This window comes from Myxocyprinus asiaticus, chromosome 5 (assembly GCF_019703515.2).
Source record: "Myxocyprinus asiaticus isolate MX2 ecotype Aquarium Trade chromosome 5, UBuf_Myxa_2, whole genome shotgun sequence".
NCBI lineage: Eukaryota > Metazoa > Chordata > Actinopteri > Cypriniformes > Catostomidae > Myxocyprinus > Myxocyprinus asiaticus.
In genome coordinates this window covers 38,037,137-38,057,831 of record NC_059348.1, presented here as the reverse complement: position 1 = coordinate 38,057,831, position 20,695 = coordinate 38,037,137, and the positions used below count along the sequence as shown (strand labels likewise).

Genomic DNA, 20,695 nt, shown 5'->3' with positions numbered 1-20,695 from the left:
GAGAAGAATAGCATCTCAGAATGCTATTCTGAAATGCGGGTTGGCGCTGTTTTGGCGGCACGAGGGGGACCTACACAATTTTAGGCATGTGGTTTTAATGTTGTGGCTGATTGGTATATATATATATATATATATATATATATATATATATATATATAAATACTGTATATACTGTATATATAAGCTGTTTTAGCACTAAGACTGTGTGCTGTAATCTATCAAGCATAAAAAAAAAAAAGACAAATGCAGAACTGAATGTTTATTTTGGGCATGATAAAGACATGACCTTATCTTACTCAACCATGTGAAACTGGAACATCTCTAACACTGCAGGTGTTAACTCTATCCAGACTCATGATAGAAGGTGAAAAGAAAAAAATTGGGGACGATTTAGTTATTATTGCAGTGGTTTCGAACTTAAATTAGCTGTATAAAATTCAACCTATCTTATTTTGTTATTAACTTTGACAGCCTTGACTGCTATTTGCAAAATAGAACCACTTCTGCCAGGAGAAGGCTTGTCTGGGTTACATGTTGAAATTAGACTAGACTAGGACTGTGTCTTACTTGATGTGTAATGTGGAAGAGCTACAGTGAGTGTGGACTCACAGTCTTGAGGTTGAGACTTCTTAACCTTCACACCCAACTTCTAAGATCTAAAAGCTGTGGCAAGACTTCTATTTTATAGAAAACTGAGGAAGGCAGACCCAAATATTATCTCTGTCTTCCAGCCTTTTCCACCATTTTCCTGTTCTCTGACTGGATCCTTCAGAAGCAGCATATTGCACATCACAAAGGTACAGTGTTTGCTTTAAAAATATAAGGGTGTTGGGTTTATAAACAGTCCTTCTAATGAAAAATAAACAGGCTGCCTCTAAATCTAAATATAGTCCAGGCCGTTACTAACCAGTCACCTTATGAGTCATTCTAATGAAATGTATCAGAACTGTGTTATGAAAACAAGAGGAGGGACCAGATAGTGCTCTGTGCTATGCCATAAATGGACCTACTCCTTCCCAAGTTTCTATGTTGCTGTGATTTTAGAAATAGAATTGGGTAATTTACTGTAATATTTATTTTTCTACTCTTTTTGTCCCTAGATATTTTCATGTACCTTTTTTGTGCATTGTTTCAAAGCAAGCATGATGAGGAAAACTGCGTATAGGATTTATACATTACATTACTGAACTTCACGAGAAAACATTTTCTCTGAACAGGCAACTAGCGGTTTAGATATTGTGAAAAGCAAAATTACAGTATCATTATGTTGTATTGAACCTTGAAATTATGCCTCCTGTCTCCCCAGCCAGCCCACCCACTGTCAGACTTACTGTGTATAAAAGATCTGTATATGTACAGTAAAGTATTAAATAAGTATTGGAACATATTCAGTAAACGCAATTCAATGTGGTTTTAGAATAATGTAATAAGCTTTATTCTAAAATGTCCTTGCTTTATTCTACATGCCCTTTGATATAAAATTGTGCTTAAAGGCCCACAAAAGAAGAATTAGGAAAAACATCACAAACAATCAAACTTAAAAAGTGCAAGTGAAGTATATAACTTTTTCTGTGCAAAAATACTTTCTCCATATTCCATATGCAGAGACAACAACAAGTAAGCCATAGAAGTTAATTGTCTCGAAAACAGTAAGCACTGCCTTTCTGTGGCGCTATGAAAATTGCTCTGTTTGTTTTGAGCCACCCATTTAGGCATGCCCCAACAACGTAACTCAACCAATGGCATGAGTTGTGGGCGGGGCTATCTCTTTGTTTGACCTAGGGCAGATGGGTGTGTACTCAGAAAACTCTTTTGAAAACAGTTTATTTTTGCAATTCCATTTGGTGGCATTAGTGGTGCAGAAATGACATACTTCAGTTTAATTGCTCAAATAAACATGGCCAATAAATTCTGTGTGTAATATTTAAAACCTAATAACTTTAGGTCTTTTGTCTGTTGTAGTACAACAGTGAATAGCCTTTATGTTATTTTGATTTAGTGTCATTAATCCAACCTGAATGTTTAGACTTTTTTGGTCAGTGTTATTTTTACAGTCAGTTTTGTGATGTGAAAAAGTATTGACTCACCGCTCACATAAACATGGTTAAAATGTATTCAATTTCAAGGAAATCTTTCTCATCTGACAACACAAAGCTTTAAACAAAGTGATTAAATTGGACAGAACATATTCAAAGGATGAATTCAGCTTGGCCCACATTCAAATGGAAAGACAAAATAGTTCAAAATAATGCAACCCATAAAAGGCCTCAGGCCCACACTTTTTATAGCATTTCCAGCCCTAAAGGGCACTTATGTGGCTTTGCACCATATGTTGTGACATCTTGATAAAAGTCCAAAAGCTTGAGCATGCCCAGCGCAAGACGGTTGATTGAGAAATGTTGCCTGAGACCATCAATTCCAACATGGCTGGAGAACTCACAAAAGCCTGCTTTTTTACTAAGAGCACTCTTTCTTCTTGCCTTTCTAGAGCTTTTTACACCCTCAAGTTGAAGCGTACCCTTGAAAATCCAAGCAACAGACATTCAACAAATAGCGCATGTCTCAAAAAAAGTGTGATATGAACTTTTTGGTCGTTCTGTTTGAAGACTTTCTGTTTGTCATAAATATTTTTCTACACTAAACAATCAAAACAATGACATATTCAAATTCATCATCTAAGGTAGAAAAAAGCCTACATGTTTCAGTTGGTTTATCTTTTGTATTGCACACAAAATGAACCCTGAAGTCATTTTATCTCTTTCTTAATAAATAAATAAATATCTAGATATCTAGATAATAAATCAACATCAATTTTTTTTCTCCAGGACAGAGCATATGGAGACCTTTGCTGATGTCTCCTGCTTAACATGTCTCTTCTGGAGTTTCAAGAGATCTCAATAATGTTTCAAACTTCTCAGATACGCCAAAAGACCAATCTGCAATCAACAGTCAGCGATCTGAATATAAACTCAAACATTTCTCATCAAATTCTTTCAGAACAATTTATCTGAGCTTTGCCATCCACATTAATTTTATAGCTCTATACTTTAACTGTATGTCAACAACTGTCTCAAATGGTATTTGTTAAAATACATCATTCATACAGTGTTACGGTAAGTCATGCTTCAATGCCATAATTAAAGCCATTTTAATGCAGTTTAAAAATTTGCAGCATTATAAGCAAACCAGCTATTTGGTATAATTTCTCAGTCCCATTGACCTGTCAAAGAATAGTAAAACAAAAAGTCTACAGTACAGATTAAGACATTTCACCACTATTTCAAAACTACTTTTCTCTAACATTTTGTGCATGCTGGTATCCCATTCAGCTAATGAATGAAACTTACCTTTAAATTTATATTAATTGCCAATCTTCATCCACAGAATTTGCATCAATTGCCAACAAACAAATCTCCACTGGTTCAGTTGGTACTGTTCCCCAGATTTGATCTTGCTTTCTCAATTAAACCCCTATGTGTGTGCTGTCATTACTGAGTCCTCCTGCAGGCAGCCGCCCAACCTCTTATTCTGGTGTCAGGAGTGATTAGCTTGCAGCGTTCAGTGACTTGTGAAGTACTCTGCCTACTTACATCAAACTCACCCTAGGCACATCTCATACAGGGACCCAGAGGAGTAATAATAGAGTGAAGAAGAACTAAGGCCAGGGGGTTCATCCATTTCAAGAGTCCTTTTAGTTGGTGACCAGGGTTAGTGGGTCCCTATTGCCATAAAGTGCATTATCAGACCAATATAAATGTGTTCTGTAAATACCTGGGGCATGGTTCTTTAGCTCATGCAGCAAAGGAGAATGCATGGGAAAATGTGAGCATTCATTCTGCTTTAAGCCCCATCCACTTCACTACAACTGGGGTTTTTACAGTTGTAATGAACAGAAATCTGCAGACAAAGCAGATTTCTTCTACATTTCTGGACCACATATGAAGACCTAGCAAGAGTTTGACCAAGGCTGATAAGTGCATGATGCAGCATTGTGGAAAAAATGGTATATAAAATCCCATCACCAAGCAACCACTGTTGAAACTATTCTCTTTCTGCACTATGCACAAACCAATTTGACATCTCCTACAGAAGCTTATACCACCCTATACATCTTTTATACAGAGGCCATGAACTATTCAGGTCTAAAGTAGTTTAGACTGAGAAAAAAACAAAAAAACAAAAAACAAAAAAAAGATTCAGAATTCTTCAGAATTTCCACTGTTAAAGTGTTTAATCTCAATCTCTTCCTCCAGGGTGTGAATTATAAGGGGGTTTGGGAGGGTCTGATCCCCCAATTAAGGCTTGAACACCCCTCAAAGAAGAAAGTCACAATACTGTACATCAACAAAACTTAAGTACTGTTATTATCACTAATGATAAATTATCATGTCATTATTTATTATAGATTTAAGTATTACAAGATTATCACACACACACACACACACACACACACACACATACACACACACACACACACACACACGTTGGTACGGCTATCCTTATGAGGACTCTCTGTAGACATAATGACTTTTATACTGTACGAACTATAGATTTTAACCCCTAACCCTAACCCTACCCCTAAACCTAACTCTCACAAAAAACTTTCTGCATTTTTGCATTTTCAAAATAACATAGTTTAGTGTTTTTTAAGCGATTTGAATTATGGGGACACTAGAAATGTCCTCATAAACCACATTTATAGCATAATACCCTTGTAATTACCAGTCTGTACGTATATTATGTGTATGTATGTATATGTATATATATATATATATATATATATATATATAAGGACATTTTTTTTAGGTTGGGCATTTCAAGAATGGCAGGACATTTCTAGTTTTTTTTTTTTTTTTTTGATGGAACTTTTTTCCCATTTGATTTTCGGATTTAAAATAGCTCTAATACAAAAAAATAAACTGATTTTTTTTTTTTCATACATTTGGAAACGTTGCCATATAGCAACTCTGTACCACAATTGAAAATGGTCTGAGAACATTTTTTTTCTTTCTTAAAATTACCCTTGTAACTCTACAAACTAATAGTGAGTGAATAATTGTCATGCGTTCTTCACTATTGTCGATTACTAATGTCATTTTCACTGTCACTAAATCCTTGCTCATCCTCCCTGATGTAAATTGGAAAAACTAGCTATGCAGCCTTCTTGTCCTTTCCATAAAACTTTTCCATGTTCACTTTTGTCTAAAATTAAGAAATATGGGGGCCTGGGTAGCTCAGTGAGTATTGACGCTGACTACCACCCCTGGAGTCACGAGTTCGAATCCAGGGCGTGCTGAGTGACTCCAGCCAGGTCTCCTAAGCAACCAAATTGGCCCGGATGCTAGGGAGGATAGAGTCACATGGGGTAACCTCCTCGTGGTCGCGATTAGTGGTTCTCGCTCTCAATGGGGCACATGTTAAGTTGTGCGTGGATCGCGGAGAGTAGCATGAGCCTCCAAATGCGGAGTCTCCGCGGTGTCATGCACGACGAGCCACATGATAAGATGCATGAATTGACTGTCTCAGAAGCGGAGGCAACTGAGACTTGTCCTCCACCCGAATTGAGGTGAGTAGCCGTGCCACCACGAGGACCTACTTAGTAGGAATTGGGCATTCCAAATTGGGGCGAAATTATTTTAAGAAATATAAATCATAATTTTGTTTTGTGAATTATATTATGATAAACATTTCCAAATAAATGAATAAATGCAAGAATATACGTTTTAGCTTATACTGAAAGGTGAGAAAGTGAAAGTTAATTTGCCATATGCTACAGCATATTAAACAGGGATATACTGTACATAGTTAATCTGCTAGATACAGTAGTTTACGTTTGGCTATAGGGTGCCAAAGACAATTTGTGTTGTGTGATACAAACCTCAAAAGATAGTGTCTCAACACATCGCCTAATTCAAATGCTGTCTTCCTAACATGTCTAGCTGGATTCCATTGACAAATGCAGAGGGTTTATCTTACTAATTGGGTGCAAGAACAAACATCAGCTTACCATGGAAAAGATATTTTGTTTATCATAAGCTTTCATTTGACTACACAACAGATAATGTATAAGATATACAGTAGAATAAATAACCCAAATCATTTCACAATCAAACCCAGATTTTGTATTTTGAATATTTTATTAATGTGTAGAAAATGTATTAAAAAAGGAATTATACAGCACATTTTAAGTTAAACTACAGCTAATTTGTTCTGTTACATCAAAATCCAAGGTTATCAGACAGAATGTGGTCAGCGAGTTAGGGAGAAGTGTTTCATTCTTTTTCACATATTACCTGCTTCATTAGTATTCATGCTAAACATATTTTCCAAAAGCCATAGAGGTAAAGGTTAGGCAGTCAAACATTTTTACTGCTCTACAACATCCTCTTAGGTACAAAACGTACAGGATTTTTACACTATCATGGTAAAAGTAAATAGATTTATATGAGAGTAGTGAAGATGACCTAGATGCCAGTGTAAAAAAAGAGTCAGAGTTCCAAGTGCAGCATGTAATGGATTTGAATGTGTTATGGTGAATCTTGAGCCATAAGTGATTTAGTGGATGGGTGGCATGTCAGAATGGAGGGGCCTTGACGTGTCCCTACCATATGCTGAGTCAATTAATAATGAAGGCAAATCTGACTCTCTGTTTAGAAGTTCTCTCAATCAGTCTACTAGACTAAAATATATATTTCTCTTTAAGGAAAGGACTGCTTAAGTGTGAAACCAAAGACAATTAATTTGCAAAGGGAAACAAAACAAGAAAAACATTTCCTCACCGTATTCTCCACAGAGCATTAACTGTGGGAAATGATGCCTTCTGGTGCAGGCGAAATGTAAGCCTTTTCACTGTTAAATGCAAATGGTTTGAGCTGATTAAAATTTACTTGGTTTCCAATTCCCGTCCCAGTTGTTACTGCACTCTCTAATCATAACCCCTAGAAAGAATTAAAAAGAAAATAAAAGCAAAGGAAAAGGGTAGAAGGTCTTTGAAGACATCACAGTGCTGTCAGTCCGAGGAGGCTCATTAGGAGAAAAGTGACTATGGAAAGGGGTGTTGTTAAAAAAGAAAAGCAGGTGGACTGAAAAACACAACCTAGTCACATAGATTACCTAACGCATAATTTGAAAAACTATACATTTTAATGTTTGTATTACAGACTCGCCCACATTTAGGGTGTACTCACACTAGGCAATCTGTACTGTGCCCGAGCATGTTTGACCCCCAAAGTCCAGTTCGTTTGACAAGTGTTATCGCTTCGTACAGTGCCCGGGCATAGTACGCTGAACCGTGCCTTGGCAAGAGGTGGGCTCGGGCACGGTTCAGTTGGCTCAGGCATGGTACGCATCTAGTGTGATCGCTAACTGTGACTGAGCACGGAACTTGAAACATGACGTCAATGATGCGACTGGGCAAGGGGATGACTTTGGTCTACGGCATGGGTGCAGTGTTTACTGGAAATTTGGGCAGACGAGAGTATACAGGAACAACTGGATACAACACACAAGAACTACGAGATATTTGGTCAAATTTGCAACTGTCTTCGTGCTCGTGGATACCAAAGAACCATTGCGCAATGACGTGACAAGCTGAAAATAACTGATGGTTCAGTGTCTGAAGGTCCGGAATGCACTCCGTAAATCTGGCAGCTCATCGGATGAAAAGGATAAATTCCAGTGGTACGATGCTGTTGACAATTAGGCATGTGAGAGGGCCATGTGTCACGTGCCCCAAACGACTCAAAATAAGCCACAGAGTAAGTAACGTTACAATGATGGACTCCATTGTGCTCCGCGAGAGCGCTTTTCTTCCTGTTTTCTTCAAAACAAAAAGTTGCATCGTTATGACGTAAGCGTGCTCAGGCTTGGAACGTTAAGTGCAATGTGAGTGCAGGCCAGCGGGGCAGTGGGGAGAGGGGGACAATAGTGCTTAGGCACAGTACAAGGCAACCGGGCCTAGTGTGAGTACACCCTTACACACTGTTGGAATTTGGACTCGGACGACCTAGGTTTGAGCCCAGCCATGCACACAAGCTGACACGTGAGACGAAAGCGTCATAGAAGCGACATGAAATAATGTGGTTGCTTCAGAAAATAAGCTTCTAATGTCACATTTGCTTTTAGAACATTACCGGCTAAGTTAAGGTGTTGATTTATGGTAAGGATGTCTGTTTTGATCTCTCATTTGATTTTAGGACATTATTGTTTAGGTTTAAAGTTTTAGGCTAGGAAGATAAGTTTTACTCCAACTAATATTCACCTTAAAAACCTCATCTGATTATGACAAAATTTCACTCATTTTTGGCACACCTGCTGGACATTTCACTGGGAAACTGCAGCAAAATGCATAATAAAAGACATAATTTTGTTTTGCAAAAATGTTGCCATGGTTATGTAATGTTCATGAGATTAGGCTGGAAAAAAACACTTTATATCTATGGCTCACCTCTTACACTGGCCTTTCACTAACAGAAAGACTACACAGATGTGCCAAAGCACTAAATAAATCTTTATAGAAATCACTTTTTAAGACTTCCAAAGAGTTCAACAATTCAGATTTTTTATGACTCTTAATGCTGTTTTTTAAGACACCTCTACACTATATATATATATATATATTACCCCTTTTAGATATCATAACTTAAAATGTAGAGTAACTGCCCTGAATTGATCTTATTGAGATAACTTAATTGTCCAAGTTTACCATTATCTATTTACCATCACATGGCAGTTTATTTTAACTCTGACAACGGGATAGCCCTAACTGCTTCTATGGTTATCAATAATATTAAATAATGCAAGTAATTGAACTTATATATTAGTTTGAACTGAATTAGAATACAGTTGATTGAACTAAAAATGTAGAGTTTACTTAAAAAGACATTAAGCTCATTTAACAAGTTATATTGATTGGTAACACTTAGGGTTCCATTTGTTAACATTAGTTAATGCATTAGGTAACATAAACAAATAATAAACAATATACAGTATTTATATATTTTTTACAGCATTTATAAATATTAGTTCATGTTAGTTAATAAAAATACAATGGTTGATTATTAGTTCATAGTGCATTAACTACTGTTAATGTATTTGTACAAATACAACATTTTGATTTTAAATATGTATTCGTATATGTTGAAATTACCATTAACCAAGATTAATAAATGCTTTAAAAGTATTGTTCATTGTTAGTTTGTTAACTAATGTTGTTAACTAGTGTTAACAAAAGGAACCTTATTGTAAAGTGTTACCTATTGATAAGTCAACTGTCTGCTCTGTTTAAACAACTTTACCTCTTAAGTTGACATAACTTGACATTTGAAGGCAGCATGAACATTTATTTATTAAATTGAAACAAGATTTTTTTTTTCCAGCTGTTTTTGAATGGATTATTCTCTGCTTTTGATTTAAAAATGTAAACTGGAATGATCACAACACTTGCGCACATTAGACAAGCCGGTAAGAATGCCTGTACAGGTGTTTACATGCAACATGAAATTAGGGTAATGGGCAAAAATTTACCTGTTGATCGGTTTATGCTTAAACCGTTTATGACCTTACTCCGATAAAGAAAAAACTTTTTTGTGAGCTTAAACGTCGGCAGCTTATTAAGCACAATTGGTGAAAGATTGTGCATGTAAACACACTCACTAACTTGTACTTTTCATGATAACAGAGTGAGTAATGTACTAGTAGAAAAAGAATTATTAATTTGCTGAGGTAAGTTACATTGCATGAGAAAAAGTTTAGAAAAATCTGACATGGTCATACTCCTTCATGAACCTTTCAATCACTGTACAAAATACACTGAGGCAATTTTAACCTACAGAACAAAATAATATACTCTTGTCAGGTACAAGAAGTAAAAAACAAAGACTATAATCTAACTTGCAATAGGAGTTGCATTGCTTTTATGAGTTATTGTATTGATGTAAGTGTTTTGAACTTTAAAGAACTTTCCTGACTGTTTCACAGCAAAGTTTCCGAATGACTTTGTATTAAAAGGAACAGATACATATTACAAATACCCTTCACAGATGTCTTCCTTTGGAAGCTAGTACTGCAAATGCAAACACATACCGCAATTTTCCTGCACTTTTCTATGAATTGTGAGTAACCTAAAGAATTTACCAAGATAAAGACAGACACCATTATTCTTTCAAGTCTACAGGAACAAGAACATTTTTAGGACTCAAAAGCATGTAGTATGAGACAGAGCTATGGAAAGAATGTTTTTGAGTACATATAAAGTAAGTGAACATAGGTCAGCATATGTATAAAACCACTTCTGAAGCATAAATGAGAAGAATCATTACTTTAGACTAAACTAAGGAGGTGGGATGATGTAAAAATATCTAATAATTAGCATTGCACAAAAGAATGAAATTCCAGCTAAGCAAAGCAATTAAACATGATGCAAATGATCTGATTGAAAAGCACGTGTCTGCAGACCTGTAGCACCCCAAACATATGCACATATGTATGCCTTCATACATTACATACATGTATACCCACATGCATTCAAAAGGAAAGCTGGCAAATGGATTTCCACTGATTCATCATGATTTAAACTGACTCAAGTGATGAAAATCAGTATCAAATTTGCAATGATGGCATGTCTAAAAAGTACTGTATATCATCTTTATATACAAAGAATTCTCTTTCATCTTTCAGATCAATCTTTGTTTCTTACCCCATATATTTAATAAATCTTTGGTTTCTGATGTTTAGGTTTCATTAATACAAATCTTTAATATTTTCCCAGAAAACCCTGTTTTTATGTTTGGAATTTCAACCTCTGCAATGCTTTGACAGAACAATGAACAATTGTAAATATGTAATGAAATATTTATGAGAGATGAAAATGAAATTATATTAAAATAAAGAATGTTGGCTTCAGGGTGCCGTAAAAGCATAACATACCACTGTAATGTGTCACATGAGCATGAATCAAAATGAATAAATCACCGACCAAAAATCATTCAATTACATTTTAAAGGTATTTCTAATGATTTATAAAAATAGAAGCATCTCATTTTTAATGGGCATTCATATTTTTGTCTAAAATCTTTTTATCTCAAAGGGAGAAAATTATCTCTTCTTCACTTAATACGGAGGTTCTTTCTGCAAGCTTCACACGGTAAACGTGCTGAACTATACTGAACCTAAGTCTTTAAATTTCTGAACTGAACAAATGACATTATACATAAGAAAGTCACCGAACCTCAAGGTTTACAATTTACTTCAGACATTCGTCAAAGGGATTTTGCCATTCAAATGTTTAAATAAGTTACATCACTACTTGTGTCCTCCTCCCCCTCTTTAAAAATAGAAACAGCTATAGGACAGTGGATTAATGGGTGGACCTCCTCCGCTTGCCGCTGATGCTGCGGTAGTTGAACGGTCTCATCTTCATCTCCACAAATGGGATGGAAAACTCATGGCCTTTCCAGTGATACCAGTTTATACCCTGCGGCAGTCAAACACATGGAGTTACTACATAGAAAAAGAGTAATATTAACACAATGTATAGTGCATAGCTAACTTTGAGCTGATTTTGTGCAATTACCTCAACTAATAGAGCATGGCACTAGCAATGGCAAGGTTATGAGTTTGTTTCCCATAGAAAACATATACAGTACAGATAAAATGTAGAGTGAATAAAGTTTAAGTGGGACAACTAGTAAAGTGGAACAAGTAGTAGGTTGGCAACTGAAGTTTTTGTTTTTAATACTTTTCCAAGGTCATGAGTTCGATTCCCATGGATAAAATATAGAGAGAATACAGGTAAAGTGGGACAACTGGTAAAATGAGATACATGAATGTTTTGCCAAGGTCATGAGTTCAATTCCCAGGGAGCACATATACAGATAAAATGTAGGGTGAATACAGGTAAAAAGAGAACAGTATTATGTATGTGTATTATATAATAATACAGTGGTGACCCATACATTTTAAGTCTAGGCCTTCAGTGTGATTCATGCCATTAAGAAAACACCATTTCATAATGAATAAGACACCCTATGCCTATGGACATCATACATTACGTCGCAGCCAACTAATATCACCAATTCACATTTAAAAAAACACACCAATGCACGTAACCCAAAAGTTGAAAAGATGCTGAATGCTCAAGCCAGCCTAATTTTAACTGCAGCATGATTGTTCTGTGAAATACATTACTAAATAAGAATTGGATATGTCTCCCGAACTGACATTCAAAAATGATATTTTTTCTTATGAATCTACCAAGGAGTTCTATAATACCTGGAAAAAGCTATATAATAATATTTGTGATTTAAATGTCACTTGCAATAAATTTTGTTTTGTCAGGGTACACGATTTCTTTTCAAAACTTGAAACACTGAATGCTCAAGCAGCCTAATTTACACTTAGAAAACTCCTGATGTTGCTATAACAACGCAAAAAGCACTAATTTACTTGAAGTGAAAATCAGCCCTCCTTTCTTGTTTAATAAATTAAGCAATCACGTAGTCATGCAGAACATCTCGGGTTTTTAAATCCATAAGGATCTCTTTCTCAATGGCGACAGCGGCAGAAATGACAGCCGACTCTGTCAGCTTGATTTCGTGCTCTTTGCTTTCGAATTATGTACATCACTCAATGCGTGATTGTGTCACTCAAGGCCAGCTAGAAGTCCTCGACTGGGACGTATCTAAAAGAATTCACCCACCAAGAACAAATAAATAAATCTGATTGGCTAATGAATCAGAAAATCTGATATTAGATGCCTATTAATTTGCACTGTTGTGGGATTAAATGGAAATTCTGAAGACTCAAGGGGGTGGAGCTCAGAATCACGTGCTGTTTCGGCCAAGGAGCTTGGCTTCGGCATGCAATATGAAACATGCATTATGCTTTGCTTGTAAGTGTCGAGGAATAAATTCTGATTGGATAACTTTTCGTTTTCCCCTATTCGTTTGTAAATGAAATAGGAGTGGAAAGCGATTGAAAATAAATAGGCAAAAAGGTGAATGAGAATGAAAGGATGCAAATGTAATTTATTATTAGGCATGTTAGGCCAGCAGAGAAGGCTTTGCTGGCCCTGAGAATTCACCACTGATTATTTCTTTCTTTTTCCTCTGTATAGTATAGAGGAGATCTACAGTATACTAATAAATTCTACGAGGGGTCATAATTAAATTAGATGAGGGGCCGAGCCATTGTGCATACTATTTTGAAACAACAGCAATGATAATGACAAATGATCAGAAAGAGTCCCTCCCTCTCATTTTATACCATAAATGCAACTTGCTTTGGATAAAAATGTCTACCAAATGTATTAATAAAAATGTTATGCTGAGCAACTGCCACTTGAATGTCTCAAAAATCAGATCAAGTACACCTCTCAAAGACAAATCTTTACTTTCTTGCTATAGACCTTTTTTAGCTCTCAGAGCCTCAGTGTTTTGACTTCTGCTTCTTCTGCTTCTTTAAAAACACCACAGACAATAATGGGAGTCATGACCTTATCAGTTATTATAAAGTACATGATACCATGAGTTAACCACTAACACTTGTCAAAAAGCTCAAATGAAAGCAGACAGTTTGCCAACAGGACATGACACAATGCAATTGAGCACAAATGGTTCTAGATTATTTTTACACATAGACCTTTGACTTGGTTTCATGTTCAGACTGCAGGCAAATCAGATTTGCACGTTCAGACATAACCAACCTATCTGCATGGGTTGCTTTGGCAACGACGTAGGCGTACCCACGTGACGATGCTTTCAAAACAGATGCGGGAAAAATGGAGGAGCATCATCTCGCTCTCCAAATAAGTGCCCTGTCCAGTCACGGTGCAGAACTCCTCCATCGCACAAGAAAAACTCAGTGCTGTGTTCCGTGCTACAGTCACCGATTTTTGACGTCATCATTGTGTGTCGTGTTAAGAGTGACACAAAAGACAATTTGAAATCCAATTTGAGCAGTCAGAGCGTCCGGACTGAGACACATCTGAAAAAATCTGATTTAAATTGCATTTGAAACCACCTCCCGATGTGGTTTGAATCAGATTCGGAAAAATCATATTTTATGTGTTTTTTTGCTGTCCAGACTATCAAAACTCATCTGGATACAATCTGGATATGCAAAAAATCGGATTTTTAGTGGCAGTCTGAACATAGCCTTTTACACCATTTGCAGTATCCAGTTTTTTTGCTTTTAGCTACCTGCTAAACACACTTGCACATTTCCTTCCTAATGCGTCAGCCTTCACAAACACAAAACCACAAAGAATGAGTCACAATGCACAAAGGCTCTGAAGGTGTAAGATTAAACAGCTGTTAAGACAGTTCCTGTCTTTTTTAACTTTTGTATTTGATGCAAAAGAAAAATGTTCTCTGAAATGTAAGTGTAACTATAATACTGCTTTTTAATCACAGGTCACCTAATTAAAATCAGGGGACATAAACCTGATGAGACAACTGTGTTTGATCAGAGTGCTTTTATAGGCAGATTGAATGAATTAAAAAAAAAAAAAAGGCTAATTAGGTGGCCATTCCCCTCTTACAGACATTTTAGTAAATATTTAGGCTAGGACTATCTGGCTTACCTGACTATGTCTGGACTCTCCATATTTGCCATTGAGGTTGGCCCGATGACAGTTTTTGTACCACCAGGCTCCCTTGTAGGACAGGGCACAGTTGGTGACAGCAATGTCATTGTCCTTGTCCATGGTAGAGAAAGGTCTGCTCTGGTGGTAGCTCAGAGAGTCACCTGGGATAAACAGAGACCAGAATTACAACTAACAGGCATCTCTGCTGAAAAGACCAGCTTAGCTGGTTTATGCTGGTTTGGTGCTGTTCTAGCTGGTAGAACAACACAGCCATGTAGTTCACCATCAAAAAAGATCTGGTCTTTCTGATGAAGCTGGGTAACCAAGGTAGGCTTGCTGATTAGGCTAGTTAAGAAGTATGGTAGGGCCACCAGCACACAAGTATCCAAAACACAACATATGCTGGTCTTTTAAAAAAAGGTGACATAAATTGATAAAGAAATCCTGTGTATGGGCTTCAAATACATGCATAACTATATCCTTTAATTTTTGAAAATTTAATACCAAATTTACTGGATAAAAAATCCTGTTTATGGGCTTAAAATACATGCATTGCTATTTCCTTTAATTTTTGAAAATTTAATGCCAAATATACTCTGGTCACACCTGCAGTGCCGTTATAATCTCCTATCCTCAGTTTGTAGAGGCTCTTGGAATCTCCAATGGAAAATCGGTCATAGTTGGCATATACTGACTCCTCGCCATCTTTCATGTCAATGCGGAGTTCATAACGTCCTTGAGCTGCAATCTTCTGAACGTTGTCCAAGCCTGCATGGAGAAATGGAAAAACATGTTTGAGGAACCCACCTAGAACTCTATCTACTGTACCATCCAACCCTTCTATTCCTGTGTTCCAGCCCATCAACATGTGAAAAAGTTGTATTTCTCAAATATGGTCCACCCAGATAAGAGCCCATAATGTAATATAAAAGTAGTGCTCTTGTTTGGTGGTCCATCTCACTCTCTCTCTGACTCTTATATGTTCAGAAGATGATAAGATGCAAAAGACTAGAGATAAACAGGCTGTTTATTGAATATAATAACATTTTCTGATGGTGCAGTGGAGAAATGTCCTGTCTGGCTGAAGACACTACCACTTTGTGATACCGTAGATGTTTCTGATAATAAAAGCTTCATCTATTGTTTTATTAACTACAAGGACCTGCTGAAAGACTGAACTGTAACTACGCCCTTAAATTCACCTTAGAATTTAAAGCCATTGCCTGAACCTAAGAAGCAAGGGGCTGACAGACTGTAACAGTGAGGGGAAAAGATCTGAATCACCAGACATGGGCAAAGAGTATCTTTAGATCCCCATGAAATGGACTGACTGGTGCAGTTTTCTTTCCTGTGTTGACACATGTCCTATTAAAAAAGGGAAGTTGGGGCAGGGCATATTGAAGGGCTCTTCTTTTTCTTTTTTTTTTTAAAGCCATTAGCCTTTAGTTTATGTCACAGCCATGGACCAAGATTTGCTACTTGCTATTACTAGTTGGAGGCAAGTGGTATAAGGGGGAAAGTTCTCATTCTAGAGAGCATCTGATAGGACATAAATGTGTTATTTTAGGAGTACACTAGCATATAGATGGCAAGAAGTTAATCGACTTGGACTAACAGCCACAAAACACCTATTTTTAACATCAGTTCATGGGGCCTTTAAGGCTGGCCGATGTTGTAATGAGATTTGTAAAACACTCCCATGAAATAGTGCCATAAACATATTTTTTGTACTGACATCATCAGTACAATCTCAGCAAGAAATGGTGCTTTTACTTGATTAAAACAGTCAGGATTAAGAACAAGCATCCTACTCTCTGCATGATATCTAAGATATTATAATACCTTATCACAGTTTTGGGCCCAGCATTGCAATTTAGCAGCAATGATTAAAAATTATAAAACATTTTAATGATGTTATCAAACTGGTCAATATGATAGAATAATAATGTAGACTTTGTTCTAGTAATTACAATAGCATAATTTCAAGCAGAAACAAAAAATTAGACCATTCCAGTGACCTCAGAGAAAGAACAAGGAAAGTGCATTTTGTCTCAGTTGTCTCAGAACTGCAATGCAATCTCCAAGCTGTTTTTGGTCATAATGGCAAACAGAAAACCTGGGTCCATTACATTTTACAATGACTTTGTGCCTTGTTGCATATCACCATCTCTCTACAGTACTTTCCTACCTGCATGGCTGAATTTCAGTCCCCTTACTTACATATACCATTCAGGAAAAATTGAGTGTCATGGCCAGGTGAGAAATTACCAGCAAAGCACAGGTACCACACAAAATTGAGCAATGCTATGATAAAGCATGGCTTTTTGCCATATGCTTTGAATGAAGACACATTTGTGTCAGTCAGGCTGTGTGGTTGATGACCAGACAGTGTTTTAAGGAATAGTTCAACCAAAAATGAAAATTCTCTAATCATTTACGTACCCTCATACCATCCCAGATGTGTGTGACTTTCTTTCTTCTGTAGAACACAAAAGGAAGATTTTTAGAAAAATATCTAAGCTCAATAGGTCCATACAATGTAAGTGAATGGTGACAAACACTATGAAGTTCCAAAAAGCACATAAAGGCAACATGAAAGTAATCCATAAAACTCCAGTGGTTTAATCCATGTCTTCTGAAGTGATCTAATTGATTTTGGGTGAGAACAGATCAAATTGTAACTCCTTTTTTCACTTTACATCTTGCAATTGCAGTCTCTAGGCACAAAAATGATTTCATGCACGAATACACTGCCTAGCACTTAACGCATGCGCAGAGCACAAGATGGCGCTAAGAAGTGTAATCAAGCTTGAAATCATGATAGTCAAGGAGATGTCAAGATTTACAGTGAAAAAGGAGCTACATTTTGGTCTGTTCTCACCCAAAACCGACTGTATCGCTTCAGAAGACATGGATTAAAATGCTGAGTCTTATGGATTACTTTTATGCTGCCTTTAAGTGCTTTTTGGAGCTTCAAAGTTTTGGTCACCTTTCACTTGCATTGTATGTACCTAAAAAGCTGAGATATTCTTCTAAAAATCTTTGTTTATGTTCTGCAGATGAAAGAAAGTCATACACATCTGGGAGTGAGTAAATGATGAGAGAACTTTCATTTTTGGGTGAAATATTCCTTTAAGGAGGCTGTATCTTTAAAATCCCATCTTCCAAAGACATGACAGCCAACCCAATTTCAGCAAACCAGAACAGGAAAAAGGAAGAGAGGCAGATAGCATTCTCTGATTGGCTGAAAAGCGTGGGCAACAACCTTTTTTTGTTTGCTGCTTTAAGAGCTTAGGACTGTCACAGAGACACGTGATTTTTCAGGACAACTTTAATTGCAAGAAAATCACTTATAAAAGCTTTAAAAATTACACACATATACAGACAGTGGGATGGCATGAATATCGTAAAACCTCTCCAGCCTGATAAAGGTAAGTAGGTATAAACTGGTATTTACAATTGGTAATTAGTAAGAGCCTCAAGATGAATTTAGTATTATAGCTGTGTGTATGTAAATGGTATGAGAAGAAGACAACCAAAGGAGGCAGCTATTCATTCCCAATGCTTCAGTGAGCTCACTACTGCAGAGAATATTTACTTTCTGCTCATGATATGGAGCTGCAATTTTTCAAATGCGCTTCCACACTAAATATAGTTATCCATATTATCCATGCTTATATGTCTGCATAATTTGTAATGTTTACTTTTTATCTGTAACTGAGACAATGCTTTGAAATCTCCAGGCCAAGCAGAAATTGTTTTTTGTCTTCTGAATTTTAATGAATATAATTATAGTTTTCTAATAAGATTTATGCATCAGGGATAAAAAGTAAAAGGGGCTTTATTGTTTTCCGTCAAATTGGATTTTTGATGAAAATAATTAAGGGCTTATTTAAATAGGTAGTCACACAACAGACTGAGGGGTTCTGGAAGCATGGAGCACATACAAACAAAATATACAGTAAGCAAGGGAGCACAAGCCAGCCACAGTGAATATGAAACGATGCTTCTTGCAGTCTCTCACAGGGCTACAATACTTTGTGTTATTTTTATTCAGAGCAGCACCGTTACAAGCACTGCCTCTACTTTTTAAAGTCTTCTCCGTGTAATGAAATTAAATAAGACAGTTATACATTGTCCCTGAAGCAACTTGGGGTTAAGTGCTTAGATAAAGAGAGCCTCTACATGGGTCAGTTTGCCAAACTGCCTGGCAAGTATTAGAAAAGGCAACTTTCATATTGCTAGTCATGAGCACTCATCACATTTTTTTCCCAATTTGGAATGCCCAATTCCCACTACTTAGTAGGTCCTCATGGTGGCGCAGTTTCTCACTTCAATCCAGGTTGCGGAGGACAAGTCTCAGTTGCCTCCGCTTCTAAGACTGTCAATCCGCACATCTTATCATGTGGCTCGTGTAAGGGACTCGACATGGAGGTGAAGGCAGAATCCATATGCAAGAAGTAAGTAGTTGTTACACAGGTAATCAGGCAAACAGAGCAAAACAGTAATACAAAATCGGTAATCCAATAAAGCAGGCACAATGGTCATAACAAGTAGGCAATAAACAGGCAATGCGAATAATGCTAGTAAGGCAGTGAAACTGGCAATACTTCGCAAAGTAACAATGGAAAAGCATGGCTATTTATATGATGCAAACAGGAAGTCACTGTAGAAGAAACAGTACAATGTCAGTATTCAGGAGAGGGCTCCCTCTGGTGGTCGGCTGAAGGGATACCAGCCATTACAGAACCCCCCCTTCTATGACCAACTCCCGGTGTACTTCTTCTGGGTCGTCCCCTTGGTCGTGGTGCAGGATAATTCGGGTGTGCTCGGTGGAAGTCATGGATCAATGATGGGTCCAGAATGTCCTTGGCGGCTACCCAAGATCTCTCCTCTGGTCCATAACCTTCCCAGTCCACCAGGTAATGCATCTGGCCCCCTCGATGTCGTGAGTCTATGATGTCTCTGACCATGTAAGCAGGTGATCCGTCGATCTCCAATGGAGGAGGCGGCTCAGGATCCGTGGTTCCGGGGCCAGATGTTGGGTGGACAGGTTTCAACAATGACACATGAAAGGAAGGAGAGATGCGGTAGTTAGCAGGAAGCTCCAGTGATAAGTTACAGGATTGATCTGTCTGATCATTCTGAATGGACCAACATACATGGGGCTGAGCTTCCTGCAGGATAGCCATAACTTGAGTTCATGTGTAGATAGCCAGACTCTCTGACCATGCTGGTAGTCAGGGTGGGGACGCCTCCGTCGATCAGCTTGGATCCGTTGGGCCCGGACAGCCTGCTGCAATCTGACGTACGCACTGTCCCACACCTGCTCGCTCCGCCTGATCCAATCATCCACCGCTGGTACCGTAGAGGGTTCACCTGACCAAGGGAATATTGGAGGTCGGTAGCCCAGCACACACTGGAAGGGAGTGAGTCCAGTAGAGGAGTGAGTGAGTGAGTTCTGGGCATATTCTGCCCATGGGAGGATGTCGCTCCACCTCTGTTGTTCACGACTGCAGTAACACCTGAGATATCTGCCTATCTCCTGATTTAGCCTCTCCACCTGTCCGTTTGCCTGAGGATGATAACCAGACGTGAGGCTGACATTGATGTCTAGTTGTTTGCAGAAAGCCTGCCAGACTCTGGAGGTAAACTGTGGTCCCTGGTCAGATACTATGTCTTTTGGCAGACCATAGATCCTGAAAACTTGGTGGAAAGAGCGTTAGCGGTCTCCATGGCAGTGGGTAGACTTTTCATGGGGATTAGTCTGTATGACTTAGAGAAACGATCAATGATAACAAAAATGGTGCTATATCCATTGGAGTTTGGCAGATCTGTGATGAAGTCGACGGACAGGTGGGTCCAGGGTCTCTGAGGGATAGGCAGTGGTTGTAGAAGGCCGGCTGGCAGTTCTCTGGGGGTCTTTGACTGTGCACAAACTTGACATGACTTAATATATGTAATGACATCAATAATGATTGAAGGCCACCAAAATGAGTTACGTACCAGGCTTATTTCTGGATGCCAAGGTGTCCAGTGCTGAGGGAGGTATGGATCCATTGGATTGTTCTTTGGCGTAGAGTTTGTGATACATACTGTTTTGTTGGAGGG

At 37.7% G+C, this 20,695-nt stretch overlaps 1 protein-coding gene across 3 annotated transcripts in view; it reads right to left on the bottom strand.

The window, feature by feature from the left end:
* Positions 1–5,869: 5,869 nt before the first annotated feature.
* tnr (tenascin R (restrictin, janusin)) overlaps positions 5,870–20,695 on the bottom strand; it is a 252,997-nt gene continuing 238,171 nt past the window's right edge. For all 3 annotated transcript variants that reach the window (XM_051698725.1, XM_051698723.1, XM_051698726.1), the window contains 3 exons: positions 15,191–15,352; positions 14,582–14,745; positions 5,870–11,473 (listed from right to left, as the gene is read on the bottom strand). In XM_051698725.1, coding sequence (XP_051554685.1) covers positions 11,357–11,473; positions 14,582–14,745; positions 15,191–15,352 — 443 coding nt within the window. In that variant the 3' untranslated portion in view covers positions 5,870–11,356. The remainder of the gene's footprint in view (positions 11,474–14,581; positions 14,746–15,190; positions 15,353–20,695) is intronic.